This window comes from Nansenia antarctica (genome assembly GCF_963989245.1).
Source record: "Nansenia antarctica genome assembly, chromosome: 4".
Classification (NCBI taxonomy): Eukaryota; Metazoa; Chordata; class Actinopteri; order Argentiniformes; family Microstomatidae; genus Nansenia; species Nansenia antarctica.
In genome coordinates this window covers 51,663,915-51,685,978 of record NC_137689.1, presented here as the reverse complement: position 1 = coordinate 51,685,978, position 22,064 = coordinate 51,663,915, and the positions used below count along the sequence as shown (strand labels likewise).

General features: G+C 45.5%; 1 protein-coding gene across 1 annotated transcript in view; it reads right to left on the bottom strand.

Moving 5' to 3' along the window:
* il11ra (interleukin 11 receptor subunit alpha) overlaps positions 1-22,064 on the bottom strand; it is a 32,541-nt gene that overhangs the window by 5,126 nt on the left and 5,351 nt on the right. Inside the window, exons 2-11 of the mRNA XM_080529433.1 lie at positions 10,140-10,236; positions 8,667-8,736; positions 7,891-8,057; positions 7,024-7,138; positions 6,657-6,820; positions 2,794-2,960; positions 2,398-2,542; positions 2,143-2,235; positions 616-718; positions 123-202 (exon numbers count right to left, since the gene is read on the bottom strand). Coding sequence (XP_080385559.1) covers positions 124-202; positions 616-718; positions 2,143-2,235; positions 2,398-2,542; positions 2,794-2,960; positions 6,657-6,820; positions 7,024-7,138; positions 7,891-8,057; positions 8,667-8,736; positions 10,140-10,236 — 1,200 coding nt within the window. The 3' untranslated portion in view covers position 123. The remainder of the gene's footprint in view (positions 1-122; positions 203-615; positions 719-2,142; positions 2,236-2,397; positions 2,543-2,793; positions 2,961-6,656; positions 6,821-7,023; positions 7,139-7,890; positions 8,058-8,666; positions 8,737-10,139; positions 10,237-22,064) is intronic.

The window sequence follows — 22,064 nt, the reverse complement described above, 5'->3', positions numbered from 1 at the left end:
CCAGTGTTTGACGTCAACTCCAACATTACGGTGGTCTGGCGGTGGTCTGGCCTGACTAACTTGGAAGATTAGCGTAAAATGAGGGCTAAAAGATATCCTTATAAACAAAAAAACAAACTCACATTAGATTGGTATGGACTTCATCTTCACCATTGAGGTTAGTTCCTGTTTCATCACACTGTCCCGCCTTCGTTGCCTCACCCTGGATAGCCGACAACACAAGACACGTTTCCGTCAATTGTTCAATTCACAAAGACACATGATAAAAGTGCCTATATCATATCATGTTATATGTGTATTCAATGAAAACACAATTCAATTAATTCAATTAGCTATATGTGAGACAAGATTTATTTCGATCCAATGATGATGATGATATTAGTCGGCACTATATGAAACTATGGTCAGCACACTGTTGACCTGGGTCAAAAAGTATTTTAAACACTTTCAAATACTTTGAGTATTGGGTTGAATGCCAGATGGGTTTGCAGTTTAAGACTATTCTGTTGGTTCAACTGTACCAGGCAAACTCAAACAAGCACATGAAGTATTTCCTGTGTATATATGTTTTGATGCTATGGTGATGAGGAACATGCACATGGTATGGGTTCTTACCACATCAGGATGAATAGGGAGAATACCGCGACTAAGATGACTGCAGCAAAGAGGGAGAGTAAAATGACCAAACCCAAACTCCCATGGTCTTCTGCTTGTGAATCTAGGGTCAGGGTGAGAGGGAGAAAGCAAGGGAGGGATGGAGAGAGAGAGAGAGAGAGAGAGAGAGAGAGAGAGAGAGAGAGAGAGAGAGAGAGAGAGAGAGAGAGAGAGAGAGAGAGAGAGGGGAGAGAGAGGGGGAGAGAGAGAGAGAAATGGGCTGAGTTCAGGATAAAGGTCACTTAGCACAAATAAAATAGACACTGGGTCAACATTATATGAAACCACAACTGGACATCCAATGGAAGATGTGGAAAAAGGCAAAATGATATCAGAAATTGAGCAATAGCATTATATATAATATCCAAAACACGACAATCATGTTTTCCAATCCTCCATACTATGGAGTGCACTGTGAGTGCAGTCAACAGTGCATATTTGTACCGACTGTTTTTCTAAGCCTCTCAATTCAACATAACCAACACATACCGATTGTCTAGCCTTTATACAGCTAGTATTGTGACACTGTGGTTCACACACAGAGAGAGAAAACAAAGTATATCATGTGTGTGGGCCTCTCATTATCTCTGTACTGTAGCTGGAGTTAAAGATGTTTTTCTGCTCAGTTTTTATTTGGGTGAACTAAATTCAGAGCCTTCACACAAACATGTTAATGACTTTCATTCACGCCTAAACACATGTGCACACAAACACTCACAGACACACCCCATGTCATAACAGCCTATGTTTGCTGCCAACATGTAAGAATGCGTAAAAAGCTAATATAGAGTGAGTCAGTTTGATCCATGCCACATCCACAATGTGTGTGTGTGTGTGTGTGTGTGTGTGTGTGTGTGTGTGCATATGGAAATACTGGGTTCTGCTTACACAATCACACACTCACACACTCACACACTCACACACTCACACACTCGCGCGCTGACACACTCACACACTCACACACTCACACACTCACACACTCACACACTCGCGCGCTGACACACTCACACACTCACACACTCACACACTCACACACTCACACACTCACACACTCACACACTCACACACTCACACACTCACACACTCACACACTCGCGCGCTGACATCTGGCAATGGCAGAAAAAAAGAACTCTGGCGAAAGAGCTCAAAGGGATCTGATACTGCACACTCAATCAAAGCTACATTCATCCTCTCGTCCTCTGCCAGCTCAGAGCACTCATGGAAAAACAGCATGAGAAGGAGAAGGCAGAAAGGGATCGCCCTCTGCAAGGAGCTACTTTCATGAGCCTTTCATTTATGTGCTTCAAAAAATAACTCACTGTACTGCGTAAGGACAGAGCATGTCACCTTGACATCATAGCTAGAGGACTATTCTGGAGTTGCTGAGAGTTAAAGTATACATATCCATGCTGCCCTGTTGTGCCATCACAGTCTCTCTTTTTTAGTTCCTAAATATGTTGATTGACTTGATTCGTCAATATGTCTTACCCTCAGACTTAGAGTTGGCGGTGGCGGTGTGATCTATTTCATTGTAGTCCAAGTCGACAAGAATAGGTTCTTCTGTAGGCTCTGGAGTTGTACCTATAAAAGACACACACACACACACACACACACACACACACACACACACACAATCTGTCAGTATAAGTGTGTGCCACTATATGTGTCACTGTGTCAGTATATATTGTTCATTTATTCAAACCTCATTTTACCAGGCAAGTTGACAAAAGACCCATGTATTACCTCTCCAGGGCCAGGCCTCAAGCAGGGGGCTCCAGTCACTCCACTGGCTATCTGAGTTGATGTCATCCTGGGCGCGCACCTGGAGCTGGTGAGGGTGTCCCGCTAAGGCGTCGGTGATGAGCAGGGGACTGGACTTGGAATCCACCTGAGGGAGAGACCGAAAGATGTTCAGACAGACAGACAACGAAATATGGAGAACATGAGAAAGATGGAGACCGCGCGCGAGAGAGAGACGGAAGAACAGGGTAGAGGGGTAGAAAGAGCGCCAGCAACACAGAGACAGCGAGTAAGAGCAGGGTAAACAAATGTCAGGGCAGCAGGCCAGGGACAGATCATGTCAAGATGTCAGATACTGTAGATAACAGGATATATTAAATAAAACAAGCCATTACGGACCGTGGACCATACACTGGAGCCTACGGGTCGGTAGCGTAGCTGGAAGGAGAGGGGGAAGGGCACTGTGTCGTTGAGCCAGGACGCAGGGTAGCGCCAGTCCACTAGCAGCCTCATGAGATAGCCCTCCACTCCTACCACCATCACGGCCTCCGGGGGGTCTGGTTTCACTGTAAACACACAGAAGGTTTGTGAGGGACCTTCAAAAACTCGTAGCCTAACGCAAACGGACAAGGACAAACACTGGCAGGGATAGAAAACAAGGTCTGGGTGATATGCTTGTGTTTTTCTAAGGCACACAGACAAAAGACTGATAACAGACAGACAGACAGACAGACAGAAAGGCACAACACACACACTAGGGTTGGGCAGTTTTACGGTTATACCGTGAACCGCTTTTTTTGAAAATAGCAACGTTTTTTGTCAATACGGTCATAAAACCTAAACATAAATTGCTATATATAATAAACACCTTCAGAGTGTTTGTCCAGCACCACTGCCTGTGTGGTTGATGATGCTATGAAAGTGATGACAGAACATTTTGTAAACAATGTAATTTGTCAAATAAATCGTATTGTGCGTGCCTGTTTACTGCTGTCAACAAACTTTTCAGACGTAACATTCTAGCTACGTTCTGTACGTTGTAATTCTCTCCTATCTATGAGTGACATTACTATTGCATTCATATTTGTACTATTAATGACTATTTTTTACTATTACTATTTTAGTAATACTAAAATTACTGTTTTGTAATTTGTTAATTAGTTTTGTATCTATGCTGGTGACTTCAATTGCCAGCATGAAGACTGGGGCTACCGTACCAATTCACCCGACGGAGAGAACCTGGCTGTCTGGGCAGCTAATAACAGCCTGGCCCTGTTGCACGACCCCAAGGGCGCAGCCAGCGCTGACAACCGGCTCCCTGATAGACGTGTGCTAGGAAAGTTCCCGAGGTCTCAACATCGACCCTCACTGATAACAACGGCCAAACTCGTGAACCTTGTTCCGAGTGAGCCAGTGAAACGGTGGAACTTCCGAAAGGCCGACTGGAAACGCTTCCGCCTCCTTACCAACAAATCCACAAGGCACCTCCCATCGCCTAACTCTAACAACGTGGATGAGGCGTACCGGGACTTCTGCGGCATGTTGGTGAAAGCGGCAAAAAAATCCATCCCACGCGGACGTCGCATTAGCTACAAACCGTGTTGGGATGAGGAGTGTGAGAGGCCCCTGCAGGAGCTGAGTCGGACAGGCTCGCAACAGCCTTGCTGTCAAGACTCAGCCGTAAAAGACAAAACTTCTCGCACTCCAGCCGTAAGGCATGGAGTATCATGAACAATCTCACTGGTAGGTCCAGACACTCCCCCCGTCACTGCCCCATCTCTGCAAATAAAATCGCATCACAATTTGTGAAAAGTGGGTCATACGAGGGCAAAGACCACGAGTCGTCTCGACTTGTGGCAAAAGAAGTGTCAGACCTCTGGAGGGCCCCAACACCTAGCAGTGACTACATCTCCGGTGAATTCACCCGGAGGAGTTCGCTGCTGCCCTCCAGCATCTAAAGCCAGGGAAAGATCAAGTCACCCTTATGACTCAAGACATCCAGGATTGCTTTTCGGCAAAAAAGAAGGCCGGGGCCGTCTTTATAGACCTGACGGCTGCCTACGATACCGTATGGCATCGCGGCCTCACCTGCAAGCTGCTCCGCCTGCTGCCGGACAGGCACATGGTCAGAATGATCATGGAGCTCATCCGTAACCGCAGCTTTACCCTCACCACCGGTTGCGGACAGCTAAGCAGGCTTCGACGCCTTAAGAACGGCGTCCCTCAGGGATCGGTCCTGGCCCCCCTCCTCTATAATATATACACCTATGACCTGCCCAACACACTCTCGCGGAAGTACGCCTACGCAGACGACCTCGCAGTGGTGTACTCTGCTGGAAATTGGCAGTCTGTGGAGGGGATTCTGAACCAGGACATGCAGACACTAGTGGCATACTTCCGGAAATGGAGATTGAAGCTTAGCGAGGCAAAGACGGTGTCGGCTGCCTTCCACAACAGGGAGGCTAAACGTGAGCTTAGAGTACACCTACGTAGATGGAACTCCCCTGCCATGTTCCGCTGAGCCAATCTATCTCGGCGTGACATTGGACAGGACGCTCACGTTTCGCCGACACCTCGAGTCACTGCGCAAGAAGTTAACAGCTTGTGTGGCGTTGATGAGGCGACTGGTTGGCTCGGGCTGGGGCGCCGGCGCAAGGACCTTGCGCACGGCAGCCCTAGCCCTCGTTTATTCAACTAGTGAATACTGCGCCCCAGTATGGTGTCGCATTGCCCACACCCGCCTCATCGACTCGCCTATAAACGAAGCCTTGCGCATTGTGACAGGATGCCTGCGTCCTACCCCCGTGGACAACCTTCCCATCCTAGCAGGCATCCAACCCGCAGGCCTCCGCCGCATGGGAGCCACAGCACGTCTCGCCTGCCGGGCCGTGGAGCTTAATAACCATCTGCTCCATGATAGGCTCACTATAACAGCGGAGCCCTCCCGGCGTCTCAAGTCGAGACACCCATTTGTGCCTGCCACACAGGATCTCAGGCAGCAATGCAGAGATCTTAACATCAGTGCGGCAGGATGGGCGGATTATATGTGGCGCGCGGAGTGGGAGGCAAACACCTCCAAACTCCGCGACCACATCCCAGTTGCCTGCCCTGAGCCCCTCGGGATGGACTTGCCAAGGCTATCCTGGGTGAGGCTCAATCGTCTCCGGACCGGCGTCGGACGTTTCTGCTCATCAATGCATAGATGGGGCTTGGCCCCAAATGCGTCGTGCGAGTGTGGCGCAGAGGACCAAACCGCAGACCATGTTATCCTGGATGGCCCGGTGTACCACCCACCCAACGGGATGCATGGTCTGTCGGTATTAGATGACGAGACGATGACGTGGCTTCTGGAGGGGTGTCCAGAAATATAGCCCGGATGAGCCCCTCAACCAGGTCTCGGGGTGGTAAAAGGGTAGCCCCTCGGCCCCGAGCCTGGTGGAGTGGAGAGGAAAACAACTACCCATACGCCGAAGAAGAAGAAGACTGTTTTGTAGTATTACTATTTTGTCCTATCGTTTTTTCATTCAACTTTTTACACCTGAGGACCTAACACCCGGTGAACTATACCAAACTTAGTGGCAATAGAGATGGAGACGAGGACTATGTGTACAGGTGCGTGAGCTGATGGAACAGCAACATGTTCTATAAAGAGCTGTTGGAACAGCAGAAGTGCAGTTATAAGAACGTTCTAATGATAATGGCAGAGACAAACAACAAGAGATGTTACCATACTTGCCCAGACCATTACATGTCCTACTGAAGCCTGAAAAATTAAACCTAAACTAGGCTTGAAGAATAGCCTAACGTTGTATAGCTATTATACGATACGCGTACTGGATGCTATAGGCTGTGCTTTTAATTTAATGTATTTGTACAGGATTGGGTTAGGGTTAGCCCATAGATTTGTTGTTAACTTCATTCTGTTTGGTTGACGCCGGAGAATGAAATGTCATGTCCTTGCATTTACCCGCTGTATTGGCACTCAAGCTTTATATTTGTAGCTTTATAGATGTTGTTAATGTTGTTAACGTTTGCTATTCTGTTTCTGATAAAACTGGAACATATATCACATTTTTGTCGTTGTGGGAAAATAATAATGATACTGTAAAATGGGGTTAAACCGGAAACCGTGGTTTAATTTGGAGACAGTTTAGCGGTTTGAAAAATGTTATCACACACACACACACACACACGCGCCCACACACACACACACACACACACACACACACACACACACACACACAGACCGTCTGGAGACTCACAAAGCTCGTGAAATTTGACCCGTATGAGGGTGGTCTGCGAGCCCAGGGGGTTGGTCTCTGTGATGTTGATCTCGTGGCGGGGCTGCCACATGGTGGGCTCTGTGATGGTGCAGCGGCGAAGTTCGGGCGAGTCCACCACACACGGCTTCACGTGCGTCCTTCCCCTGGACAAGCTAAAGATAGTCAGTACCAACATCACACACAATAACGTCAAACCAAGCTACTGTACTGAATTCAATGGCCGCACACTTTAAGGCAGTTTTTCCCTTAACGTTGTACACCCTAAAAAGCAACCTCAAGTATGATTTAGTCCATCAAAAGTAAAACAAAAATACAATAACGTTGTATTGTACTGAAGAGAGCTTACCTGTAAGAGGCGTGGTACTGGGCAGGAAGGTGAGTCTTGACAGACTCCACCCACGAGCACTGAACCAGGCTGTGATTGGGCACACGACAGGAAACACTCAGCAGCCCAGGGGGATCTGGGAAAGAGAGGATTCATGAGGATTTGATTCACTTCAGATGTAATGTCTTTCTCGGAAACAGATGCGTCACTTCTGACACATCAATACAAGTTAGGCTATACAGCGTCCTGTGTATGTAATAGTAAAGTTAAGCATTTTTTTCCCCCTTCTTTCAGCTCTTTTCTTCTTTCAGCTTTTTACATTTACTATGAGGTTAAAGTAGAGATTGTCAGCTTGGATGGATTCTTTACTGCATAGTCCCTGTACTTCAGGTTACCCAAATGTAATGCGACAGATTTATCAAATGTCCATATTAAGCACTCATGTTTAGTATTTGGTAGACAATCCTCTGCATGCAATAACCGCCTGAAGTCTCCGACCCATTGACCCCCTCATACGCCGGGTATCTTCTCTGGTGATGCTCTGTCTAAAATGTTATCATCAGGAAATTAAATGCATGTTCAAATGGATTTAAAACTGAACTGAGTGACTTGACCAGTCAAGACCTTTCCACTTTTTGGCTCTGAAAAGCTCCCTAGTTGCTCCAGTCTGGCAGTATGTTTGGGTTCCTTGTTTTACTGTATGATGTAGAGGCAGTTGCTTGCACTCGAGCAGACAAGCTGTTTCTGTACACTTCAGAATACATTCTGCTGCTGCCGTCACAGCCGAGAGAGAGAGAGAGAGAGAGAGAGAGAGAGAGAGAGAGAGAGAGAGAGAGAGAGAGAGAGAGAGAGAGAGAGAGAGCGAGAGCGAGAGAGAGACTGACTTACGGCCCAGTCTGAGTCTGGTGGTCCGAATGAGGAGGCCACGGTCGTCATGGCAGCTGTAGTTGCCCTCACTGGTGTGATCGGCATGTATGAGGACCAGAGACCCATCTGATGTCAGTTTGTGCCATGGCAACGCAGAGCTTCGGTTCAGACGCCACTCAACCAATGTCCTGCTGAGACATGACATTTATACAGTCAATACATGCATGTTTCCAAACACAATTACCTTCATACTAAACACAACTACAATGTCATAGACACAACTACACCATTAAACACACAATAGCTCACAGACACTGTATATACACTTTCCAAACAGTCCCGCACATGACTACATTGTCAAACACACACACACCTTCAAACACGCAATATCACAGTCTGACACACTCAGTAACTACACACTCAAACATCAAAGGAAACAACAGACTCCAAACTACAATGTCAAACAGCCAAACAACTAATTAGCTCTCTATCAAACTCCAACACATTTACAGTCATGTTGACTGATATCTCGATTAATGCTTTGACTAAATTGATAAATAAATAAAGAATGAAAGAAAGAAATGCAAAACAAACACACTCCATTTCAGAAACAGACAGGCACCAGACTGCTTTACTGGCAGGCTTAGCCCGAGGCTACTGTCTGGTATGTACATGTACTGTAACCTTAGTGAGGGCCCCAGTGCACACGGTAAAGAAACCAGACCTCTTACAGTAGGTCCTAATATAGCCTCCCCCGAGAGCGATGAGCCCGGTAAATACAAAATAATAATACATACCTGCCCGGTGATGATGTCCCACATGCCAGCGTGATGTTGGACCCCAGCCTCCCGTACTGCATGTCTGAAACTAGACAGGGACCAGACACAGCAGGGAGGACACGGAGGAGAGGTGTTAAATTAAGATATCTACTGTACAAACACTTCTTCAATGCAAACCAAAGAGCACAAACAGATCTTCAATCTAGCAAATCTAGCTTAAATATTCTAGCCAGACCGGGTTCTTGAAGTATTTGAAATACTTTGTTTGAGCCTGCCTGGAGTGGTAGGCAGATAAGCAGGGTTTGCAGTTTTAAGGCCACTCCATTGGTTCCATTTTGCAAGGCAAACTCAATCAAGCCAAGGCATGTTTTTGAAAATGATTTAAAATACTATTTGAACCCAGGTCTGCAGTTACGAGCACACGGTTCTCGAATAAGCAGACCATAGTTCAGTGAAGAGTGCAAACAGTTTGACAATCATACTTCTAGCTAATCTAACAATAATGAGCAGTCAGAATTAGCTGTGAGCCAGTCTGTAGCTACACATGCATCTATGACCTTGCTACCGCACATACAGTACATCCCATAATGTACATGTCTGCAGTTGGGTCCATAGACAGCTGTGCAGTCAACAGTTTATAATAGTCCCCACCAAACCAAAGATGGTGGCGGAGTCCATCCCCGGTGCCTGGCCGTTATAGTACAGCACAGACTCTCCACATGAGCTAAAGCGGGGATGTGGCTGAGAGAAAGCAGCTGCATTGTGTTTATGTTAGAGTCCATGCAGGACTGATATACTGTAGTGAAGTGGTAGACTATGGTCGATACTGTGGTGAACGAGAACACGATGTAGGGCTGGCGCCAACTACCCCTGGCAAGGCTGGTATTTATATCGGGGAGTGGAATAACAGGCATTTTAACTGCCTTTCTGCCAGGCTTCGAACAAAGAGGGCACACACCCACACACACGCACACTCACACTCACACACACACACACACACTTGCATGCATACAAATGTACACACGTCGCACACACTTCAGTAGGTACCTTTACAGCACGTCTGCATGGGGGCACACACACACACACACACACACACACACAACACACAACACACAACACACAACACACAGTATGCACACACACTTTGACTCTCTCACTTTCTCTCTCTCTGGGGTGTGGATCGCGTTCGGGTACCTGGGGCCTAAAATCTACTCCCGCACTGGGAGTGCTTCAATGTCGGCATTCAGAAATTATTGGCAGAACAGTATTATTTGCGAACCCACAGCGTTCCTCGCATTTCTGCCCAGAGATCTTAAAGCAGCAGGGCCACTGCCATATAAATACTGTGTGAATAATTGTCCTCTTGCTACGGTGAATTTACAAATCTTGGCTCGGAGAAAAAGAACACCTTATAAGCTCATAACCGAGTGGCCCACGCTACCTTAATAGGTCTTTTATTATCCAAAGTCTAGGTCTGAGCGCCAGTCTTACCTTCATTGCTCCATATCTCAGAGTTGATATGGGCGATGGACAGGGCGATGAGGCCAATGACTATCAGACCGCCAGAGCATGACACAAGACAGGGCATCTGGGAGGAGCGGGGGGGGAATGGAGAGAGAGAGAGAGAAACAAAACAAGATTAGTTCCGATGAGGGACACATATTGAATGGAAATGAAAGAAACTGAAACGGTGGCGTTTGGGAAGACCAGACGGATGGGAGCGGAGAGGGCACTCATGGAAGACAAAGATGTATTCTTCCCATCATTCGTAGGCTTGTTCGTTCTAATCGGATCACATTCCTGTTGTTTTAGTTTACTTTCGCATTGGTTCGGAATGATTGAGTGACTCTTGTGGTACCTTGGCAACACTGGATTCCCCTTTCATGTCAATCAAGCTATTTAAGTGTAATTGAATGTAATTAAAAGACTTGCACAGACACAGCAGTTGAATACACAGTACACAATGACAGTGAAGGCCATTCCTTCACATCCTATGATCATGAATGAAAACATGCTATCAATTCACTTCTCCTTTTATCAGCTCAGAGAATCTGAAAGAAAACAAACATGGACTGATGGAGGGAACGTGGAAATGTGCCATTGAGGAGTATAGGAGTATAAAACACGCCAGACTGAATCTAGCATTGTCTTCTTTCAACACAGAATCAAACACCCTCAGGGTGTTCTGGGGAGCACCAGTAATCATTGACTACATGACATTTAGGCTCAGAGAAATCTCAGGAAAGTGTGGGTGTTCTGTGATATGCCAGCAGCTATGGCAGTACAGTGCGCACGCACACACACACACACACACACACACACACACACACACACACACACACACACACACACACACACACATCAGTCATCTTTATGGGGCTGATATTGGAGCTACTCCCTGAGGGGGGAGATATCAACACTCTATCACATCGCGCTAACAATGCACTTCACTTCTGAGGTCTGAAGAGGACAGTGGGAGATAAAAGAGAGAGAGAGAGAGAGAGAGAGAGAGAGAGAGAGAGAGAGAGAGAGAGAGAGAGAGAGAGAGAGAGAGAGAGAAAGAAAGAGAGCCAGCAGACAGGCTATACCTGCACCAGCTCACCCACACATGGAGAACAGGCCACAGCTCAACACCCACACTTTAAGAGGCGATTAGGACACACTACAGGCTCTTAACGTAACCCAGGCCTCTAGAACTCAGGTGAGCATGGGCGTAGAGAGAGAGAGCGCAGAGATGAAAGTAGGCACATTCCATCTGTGCCAGGGACCATTGAGCAGGGTTGGCATTTCCCCAAGGTATTATTTATTACCAGTAAAACAGCACAAGGGTTGAGGGTGGGCGGAAAAATACATAATCGATGCCTGCCCCTTTCCAGTCAAGGGAAATACATCAGAATGTTCTGACGTGAGTCATTCAGCATCAACCGACCCTGCACTAAACGACAAGGGGAAAACATGAGCGAATATAAAATAGGCGTCTGATCATCGTTAACCAGACGGAGAGTTCCTCTAAACGATAAAATAACCAGTGTGGAGGTCCACACCCACTCAGACATCAGAAACCAATGGAAACCTCCAAACCGATGGAAATAATGACAGACAGGGGTTCTTCAGCGACCCTGAGTGATCCAACTATGTAAACACATAAATCCAGCTCCGATCCATTATCCTATCTTATTCCGTGCTTTCGGCGGTGGTAAAGGGCGGGTTTATGGGCATGGAATCGTTTTATGGATGGAGTGATAGAGAGGTGACGATACTGCGCCGCTTAGTTTTCGAAAAACAGAAAGGGTCGATATCAACGTGGCGGGGAGGTTGTTTCATCTTTGTTCTTCTGTTTTCACAGCGGCCAGTAAGTGTCCTAATGAACCATTAGGCAAATAGGGTTAGTGTAGTGGGAAAACATAGCCTATCTGACCAAGACCTTTTAAGATCGATAGGTCACCGGTCTTGGTTAGTTCATAAAGGTACATGAAGTATTTAACTGCCAAGGCCCTACTTGTATGTGTGGAACATGAGATTCAGCTGAATTCATATTCAGCCTTAGCGTGTTGTCTTAATGTTTGGCGTACTCAAAGTCTCTGTCACGTAGAATACCTTCTTTAAGTTTCTATCGTGGAAGTCTAAGTACGTTCAGGCCCAGACACCTCAAGGTGTCTAGTGACGGACAGCTGAACCCACCTGTGAAAGGAAGCGACGGGTCACATGGTCATGGGACTGGACTTAGAGGCCGAGGCACTCCACCATGGTTAAGCAGTGACACTCCACCATGGTTAAACAGTAACGCTCCACCATGGTTAACAGCGGGTCACCACTGTCTATGCAGGTTTACATTTTTGTCGTCCCGCCCACTGCGCCAGGTCCAACCAGAGGGGACGCTCTGTGACATTGTATTTGATTGTTTAACTTCGGGTGGGGAGCTATATTAGAGCGGACCCATCCAATTACGCCAAACCGAATGTATTACCATCAAACCCATTGTATTAACATGTTCGTGAAACGACGCAAGTGTCCCGACTGAATCAGATCTCAGTTTGACAAGATGTGTCAAATATAGTAAAATATTCTCTGAAGGTCATGAGGTCATCATGTCCCAATAGCCATAACTCTCACCGCAGACACTAGTAGACCATGTCCTATCAGGCTCATCTCAATGGTCTGATCTCACATGGGTCTGCTACATTCAGCACTGATGTACCACAGAACCAGCTACGCTGAAGGACACCTCTCTCAGTCCATCTCCCCCCCACCCCCCACACTCTCAGCCCATCTCCCTCTCCTCTCACACTCCCTCCCCCTGTTTTCCCTCTCCTCTCTGTCCACACCACTCTCCCCTCTCTGTTTACCTACATCTCCCAATGTCCTGTCTCTCACTCCATCTCCGCCCTTTCTCACTCCACGTCTCTGTCTAAGTGACATAGAAAAACTGCTCTCACTTTAACTCTTCACTCTACATGCATAAATAATTTTCATTTGAAGGTGAAATTGTGAATGAACACAATAATACAATGTCACTTTTATTCACCTCATAGCAGGGACAGTTCCATCTAGTGGACAACATATGGTACTATCATACTGTATGACACACAATACTGCATTAGATGACACACAACTACAATATATTTGACCTGGACAACACCCAGAATACCAGATTAACCAGAAATACATAACATAGTATGAAGAAACAAAACTCCAAGCTGCAGCTTCATATTAGCTACTTCTCAGACAAAACTGATAGTCCATACATTTTACATTTTAACCATTTAGCAGACACTTTTATCCAAAGTGACTTACAATTACAGAGACAGTCTCCCTGGAGTAATTTAGGGCTAAGTGCCTTACTCAAGGGCAGACTAGTGGTGGTGTTCCCAGGTGGGATTTGGGCTCATGACCACCAGTCCAACCCACTTTCCACTAGGCCACCACTACCCCTGCGGATGCGGTCTCATTGTTCTCCTTGCAAACAGCTCCTAATTTAAATACTGTAGTTCACATGGGATATACATAAATAAAATTGTGTGTTTTCATTGTGTCCTGGCCAGAGGGAGTTGTTTAGTACAGTAAACATGATGTCTGTATTTGTTTAATTCCTCTCTCCCGTCTATAATTTAGCTACCATTGAGGGTAAAATCTAACATTTTTCTATGAAGTATTTGCCTTGTAATAATTCTAGAAGTATACAGTATTATTAAAGCTTCATTTCATTCATTCTATTTGACCATTCTTTCCCTGATTAGCACAAACTCAATTACTTGGAGTTAGTTTATTAATATTCAATATAGCCTCCATATTGTAACTGCTAGCCTAAATGTTGGTCTAGCTCAATAACAACAACAACACACCTCTTTAGACCCATCAGCAAAGCCCGGAGGATCATCACACATCCCAGCTATCCCAACCACAGTCTGTTTGTACTGATGGCGTCCAAAAGAGGAAGCCTCTTCCGGAACTTCAGGGCCAAAACTCAGAGGCTAACCAACAGCTACTTCCCCCAGGCGATCAAACTCATAAACAAGCCTACTGAAGACAAATGACTATTGTCCCCAAGCACAAGCCACGTATATGGACTACCTACTCTTAAGCACACAGTCACTTTACTCAATACTACATCTTACACCCACTGCTACCGAGTGCAATACTCATGACATTTTCTACTCTGTACTATATTTTTTTACTATTTGTACTGCTAAATTGTGTCCTGTCTTATTTGTATTATTTGTGTCCTACAACTTGTCACTTGTCCAATTGTCTCACTTATGCCTAATAACTATTGCCACTATTTATTGTGCCTTATTGCCTTATTTGTCTTTGTGCTTCAATGTCAATTGATTGATTTTGATTGAAAACCTTTATTGTCCCCAATGGGGAAATTTTGTTGTCACACAGCTCAGTTAGGGCAGAAAACATTCAATACAGAAAACAGAAAACATTCAATAAAATACATAAAACAGTGCAGGCTCAATAAGTAAAAAGTTCCAAAAGTTCCAGCTCCAGGTCTCCCCCACCCTGCAGGGCCTGGTTGTAGAGTCGGAGTGCAGCTGGAACAAAGGACTGTCCAAATCTTTTTGTACTTTGGCGGGGGAGAACAAATCTGTGGCTGAACTTGCTCCTCATCCCCGCCAGCTCGCAGTACATCGGGTGGGAGGGATTGACCAGCATGGCCGCCAGTTTTTTCCCCATCCTCTGTTCTGCCACCACCTCTAGGCTGTCCAGCCCGGTCCCCACCACAGAGCTGGCCTTCTTCACCAGTTTGTTTAGCTTCGCAATTGAACTGAAGCCTAAGGATTTTACTCTCTTATGCTTGTGTAATGTGACCTAACAATAAAACTTGAAACAATGAACTTGAAACTTGAATCAATCTTCTAAAGGTTACGTATGGAGGGTTCATGTGTTCATTTCTCAGAAATTAAACTACTTTCTACAACATAATGATGCAGGACTACGGTACTTATCTAATCTATTTCTAACTACAGAAAACATTTCAGAACATCAGATGGTGGGTGTCATGGCTTGTTGATTTCATAGTTAATGATTAATTGAATTTGATCAATCAAGCAGAATTTGATCGACCAAGTGCATCAAAATAAACAATGAAGTGGTACAACGCGTGCTCTCGTCTTGAACTGTATGAGTGGGAGCTTTTGGTGGAATCATAATTTAAATACAACATTCGACTGGCTGCGAATTAAAAATTGCTGGAATTGAGGGCAACAGTGGATGTGGCCACTAAAGCAAGAGATGAAGCGAGCAAATGCAGCCGTGGGTTTTGTTTTCCTCAGTTTTGGTTTTGCTGTCAAAATATGCCTCAAATGTACAAATAAAGCTTTGATTGATCTTCCATGTCATAAGCTACAATTTGCTGTTTAAAAAAAAAAGTTAATCGATTGATTGATCATTAAGGTTATTGACTATCGATTAAGGAAATGTTGTCAAATGTGCAACCCTAGTTCATTTGACATTGAATGACCCTGTAGACTTTCTCTAGGCACTCCATCTCCCTTTCTCTCTCACTTAATTTCCTGCTCCCCCCCTTAGTCTCTCCAGCCCTCTCATAGGGCTTTCACACCGGCAAAGAACCGTGCCGGTTCGCGTTCGGAAACCTCCGAACGTTGGCGCTGTCTGGCGAACGAGCGTATACCAGTGTATGAACGCGGGCTCGTTCGCCAGACAGCGCCAACGTTCGGAGGTTCCCAAACGCGAACGCGAACCGGCACGGTTCTTTGCCGGTGTGAAAGCCCTATCAGTGCAGTGAACAACAAACTCTACCTGCTTACATGTAGCAATACATTTACTTCAATTTGACAGGTTTTTACTATAATACTGGTATATATATATATGAAACATATTCTCACCCAATTGAAACCAATTATAATAATTGGTTCCAATTGGGTGAGAATATGTTTAATATACTGAAGAATAAAACATCTCTGACCACTCTGGAGAGTCTCTGTTACTACCCAAGGGAGGCCATGGCCTTCCATAAATAAACAAAGTAGGCCTAATAGAAACACTGATTTCTTTCCAAAACCACAAGAATGGTTGAAGGTTACAAAGACAAAAACTGACTGGATCCCATATCCCTGTGTGCATAGATGGAATTCTTTCAATCCTCGCCCCATGCATGCTGTCTGTGATCATTGTAACTTATTCTGTGACTCACGACTCTCACTTTACAGTCAGTCACCTTCGGGCTGTTATAGAGCAGACCAAAATAGACAAAAGAATGCAATCAGTTTCAGGGGAGCTCAGATAGTCACACCAGATCCGGAGAGGGAGAGTATGTGTGTGGGTGGGTGTGCGTGAGAAAGGGTCCTACACCCACTCCCAGACACCCACTCATGGGATGTGTTCCATGTTCCCCAGTTCCAAGAGCGATGTCGTGTATACCAATAATGAAGGACAGAATGTTCGCTGACTGAGAGAAAAACAATCCTCTCTGGCTCGTTCAGCAGCCGCTGACATTGAAACTACTCTAGGCCTGTACACACACTCACGCACATCTTCCTAAAAACAACTCTTATCATTAGAAAGAGGAAACACAGCGGCACACTGGAAAAGGGAGGGGCTGGGAGAGGGGAGAGGGTCGGGGGAGGTCAAGGGTACTTGGTGGGTGGGTGCGTGGTGGGCGGGGGACTAGCTGGCTCACGACAGGACAAACAGTCTTGCAGGGCCAGAGACTGACAAGGGAGAGGAATGCTGAAACGCCATATGCTCTGTGCTGTTCTTTTTCTAAAGAAACAGATCAATACTACTTTTGAGAAGCACCATGTGGTCATTGGACAGTATCATGGCAGGCAACTCAAGAGAGATGCCCATAAAACTAGTGCCATCAGTTATATTGATCTCAAAATCAGTCAACACCTCTAAAGCTATCTCCAGTGTCAGAAGTCCACATTCACGTCTCCTCTAAAGCCAGTAAGCCGTATGAGAGAACAGTCTGTGTTTTGAGTCTCTTAAGAGTCCTTTTGTCCAAGTTGTAAGAACCCTTTCAGTGCCGCACAAGTTCTAGCATCCTCTGGGACGATGACTCACACCAGACAAGCAGATACACATTCAGTTTTTAAGAGGGAACAGGGGACAAGAACAAGCAGAGACAGACAGACAGTCAGTTAGCACTTTGTTTCACCACCCATGGCTTTTAAATACAGGGCAGGAGCGTATCAGGGCAGAGGTTGGAAAAAGAATGCACCACTGAATTCTTTTAATCCTCCGATCAGACATACCACAGTGTTTGGTGTTCTGAAATAAATCCTAAACAAACAAACAAACAAACCTTATTGGAGGTCCTGAAAGTAAAGATAACCAAGTACCAACGGGATAACAAATAGGCCTAAGCTTATAAATGTTGTCAATGATGTTATCATTACCCCCAGCTACACTGAAACAGACAAGTCCACTGATATGTACACCCCTGGGAGCAAACATTTACAAAGGTCATCACTGGAGGGTTGGATGTGTTAAAACAACAAGAGTGGGAAAACCACGATGGCCGCTGTGTTGGTGAGAGAACAAAAGGGACTATTTACACTGGTCTCCCATAACGAGGGCAGGAACATTCAGTCTCTCTGACCTTTTATACTGTAGATAACAATGCATTGATTAATGGGGCGCCACAATGTCCAGTGTAGGCTACAGTCTATTGGTTGTAAAAAGGCAAAGAAGCCATCATGCGCTTCCGATGGAGCTTCTTGCCCGATGTGATAGAGTAGCAGTTAGGAAGAGATACCCAAACCATACATCTATAGAGACATGGCTGCCATGAAATTACATGGCGTTGTGTTTACAAACTCATCAAAATGCTGTATGATGCCAAATTAGGCAATAAGGTATGAGAGGTTGTGCTTTATCATGAATATAGTCCCAGTAGAAAGAAGGGTGTTATTAGGTCCTGATAACTCCTTGTGCTCTTGGAGATACCAGTCAGCTGTACAGTTCTTGCTGCTTGAGGAGAAACTGGTCATCTGTCTCTATACAGTTCCCACTTAACCGAGTACATCTGTGAGAACCTGGAGTGCTTTCATTTTTTTAACCGGACCTTTGTTTTCTGAGAAAGAGGAGGGTCTCTTAAATTATCCAGGCCGGCTTAGCATACCTGAACCAGAAGGGCACAGGCTGTTCACATACTGATGTGAAAAAAGAAAGAAATGGTGGTGGTGGTGGGGGTGGTACAGGGAGAGAAGGAGAGAGGGAGAGAGAGAAACAGATTGAGAAACAGCGAGAGTTTTCAACTTCACATGTCTGTGTGTATGGTCAAGGGTGAGTAGTGGTGTACCAGTGACTAGACTTGTAGGTCAATGAAAGGTGTAGCAGAGAGTGGCTGAACATTTGCAAAATAGAGACTATTGTATTTATTATGAGAGGATTTGCCTAATCCATTGACGCACAGTGAAGAAAGGGCCACTGCTTGTGTGACAGCAGTCACAGCTCTGCCAGTTCGCTTAGAACAGGAATCCAACCAAACACAGGAATTCCGTCACCAAGGGGACGAGAGCTACACTGAAATTATCCAGCGCACTTTACAACCATCCCCTAGGCTAAGTGTTTAGAAGCATGTTTGCAGCTAGTACAGATACAGTGCACTTCTCAGACACATTAGATTGTTCCATGATATACTCATTCGATTTCTGGGACAGTATATAAAGAGTCAACCAGTCTGGTGCAAGTCTTTTTTTTTTTTACATTTTACATAGAGAGGTAATGACTGCCACATGTGGAGCACTGAGACGGAGTTAAAAAGGAGCAACACAGCACTTAGGCAAAGGTCTGTCTGGGAGAGTACACTTGGGCCCGTTAGCACTACTAACTAAGTGCTCAAGGGACAATATGGGGATAGTTGGATAGGCTTCACAATCATTACAGGTTTAAAATAGAGGCGACCCGTGAAAAAATTATTGCTTTTGACAAATTATCAACAATCTGTATTGTCTTCCTTAATGCCTAATCTCAATTAACCATAACATGGAACAAGATACTTCCGCATGTAGTCATCATGACAAGACCAATAACCCTAACCCTAACCCATTTCTGTAATTAATTTACCCAACCATTAAATGACCCAATATTAATTTACCCAACCAGGCAGATAGATGTGTGGAGATAGAGAGAAAGCATTTAACTAGTGCCATGAATGTAGTTAAGGTGCTGACATCTTCCCAAAAGCTTAACAAAGGTGTTCCAAATCCCGTCACATAAATCATCTTGTCTGTACATCCCTTTGTACAGACAATGGACCTGTCATTAAACAACTGCTGAGTTGTGCTGTTAGAGATTTGGGCTGTATTATGCTGTGCTGGAGCTCCAGTATCATGGCCTCCGATCCAGAGAGCTTGGAATTTCCTTCAGGCAGCAGCAGCCAGCACAAGATGGCTACCAGATGCCAGCTATTCACTCTGTTTGGCAGTCCTCCCAGGATAATCGCATCCTCGGCCAGTCTGGCTTGAAGGTACAGTGTGTGTGTGCGTGCGTGTGTGTGTGTGTGTGTGTGTGTGTGTGTAATCACTAAAGCAAGTCTTGCTTGAGGGTATAGTGTGAGTGTGTGTGTGTGTGTGTGTGTGTGTGTGTGTGTGTGTGTGTGTGTCTGATCACCAAAGCAAGTCTGGCTTGAAGGGACCCTGTGTGTAATCACTTAACTTCAGGATTAAACAGAGACACTGAAAGTACTCTGGTATTGATTGATTCTCTTGTACCTCAGTAACAGTATTGGCAAAGTTACCTGATTACAATCTTGCATGGCAGTGACTTGCTGCTGGAAATTGAGAAATTCTCCACACTCCCATTTCTCCTCTTGGTCAAACTCTTCCCTCAACGCTTAACAATGCTAAAGAAAACTAACACTGTTGCGACCTCACTTTCCAACCAAGGATACCAACCTTGCCCTTTGATAGTTTTTGTGGAATTTCATCAACCTTGCAACTGTGAACGTCCAGAGTTCAAACATGTGTGGAAGACATGCACAAACTCGCTAAACTAAAGCCTGGGCATTAGCTCAAGGAGTATTACATTTACATTAACATTACATTTACATTAACATCACATTTTTGGCATTTAACAGACGCCCTATTCCAAAGCGACTTAGATATCTTCAGATCTGGGGCGCAAACAGAACAAGCCCCAGGACTAGGGATTGTTTCGGAACAGACCCTTGCCTCCGGTACCTAACCTCAGTAATTGAGAAATGTACTGCAGGCAGGCAGGAGGCAGCTGTATACCTGCCTGGTGACTCACTATTGAGGAGCCTCAAACCCTCTGTTGACCTAGAAAACATCTGCTCCCTGTGATCTAATGACTCGCCGTGCACAAGCAACCCTCCATCATAGCCAGCCTACTACTGGCAGAGTAGAGTGTAGTGACTGTGGTGCTAATGCTACCCAGGCTAACGTCCAGTGGTTCTGACGTCCCTGCCGTATCTCTGCCCAGGTTCACTCAGCCCTGCCGGGCTTTGTCTCTGTCTGCATTAGCGGCGAGTGCTCGGCTGGCGCCACGCTACCGCTGAGAGTAATTACAGAGCAGGAACCAGGGCAAAGCTGGGCTTTTTAACACTACCACATTGTGAACAGAGCGTTTAGTCCGCACAATGACAGCATGTCAGTTCCAAAAACGAGACAGAGGAGTTTAGCGTCAAATAGCGGTACTTCCTTTCAACGTTCTGTTACAAGCCTGGGGAGCTTTGCTGGGAAATTATCCTCTGTGTACTGTATATCCAAAACACATGTTAAAGACCACACTTTTAGATAGATAACAAGGACTGAACGTTGTACCACCACTATGGCACTATGAATATTGAAAAAAATTAGGTTGAAGTCAAAGGTCGGCCATTGTCTTTCCAAGTGTGCGGTTTTCACATGTGTGGAGTACTCGGTTGTTCCTGACAAGCATATTAGAGAAGACGCGTTCTACTTCTTTCCGTGTGTGTGTTGATTCACCGGGACCGGGGTTTGGATTGTGTTCTCATGTTCTATGTAGTTATTGCTATCTATTTCAGAGCCAAATGAGTCAGAGGGTGAACTGCACATAGCGAACGGACTAATGTATCACCGAGCAGATACTTTGCTGTGTACTGGTGGTACTCTCCAGGAAGAAAAAAAACATTGGAGACACACACACACACACAGACACACGCACACACGCACACACACACACACACACACTTCACTCTTGGGGTGACTCACACTGCTGGGAACACCATACATTCTCCATTACTCCTGTTCCAACCTACAGTCAGTCAGCAGTCGTACATCTTATTCTTCAGCCACAAACACAAGGCAGACAGACACCGCTTTTCCATCACAATAACACAACAGCTCTCTAAGGGTTAGTGTTTAGTGTGTGTACCCCTCTGAGTCCCAGAACTTTAACTGGTGCTCATTAGCAATGTAGTCCCCCAGTCCCAACACCACTCTGTGCGATCCCAGAGAGACGGGTTGTTGTGTTTTGAGAGAGAGAGTACAAGGCCGATCCAAGGGAGAGATAAAGAGTGTCGGTGGGATCAAAGGGGAACACTGAACGGAGCTGCAGCTGCAGAATTCTTCATAGATCCACAAGCCATACAGTATCACCCATGGCCACCCCTCAGGAAAAACAACTGGCAGAGTGAGCCTTTATTTTTGCAGTTATTACATTTTTGTTCATACTGTGACACAGTAGCTGATCTGCCAAGTGTAACGTAACTCAAGCATGGAGTTTCAGAGTGGCATCTGGACAGTTTCACCATGTGGAATTGGAACAATAGCAGCGAGTTACTGTCATCCTTAAGGCCTATTTGAGCTAATTCAGGGCAGCTAATGTTTGGAAAAATCTTGACTATAAATGTAGACTGGTATAAGAGTATTAAGTCAATAGAGCAAGGCCAACTTTGCTGGCTTGTAAATTGTTTTCAGCCTTTTATTGGACTTGGCAGTGTGAATTCACTCAAAATAA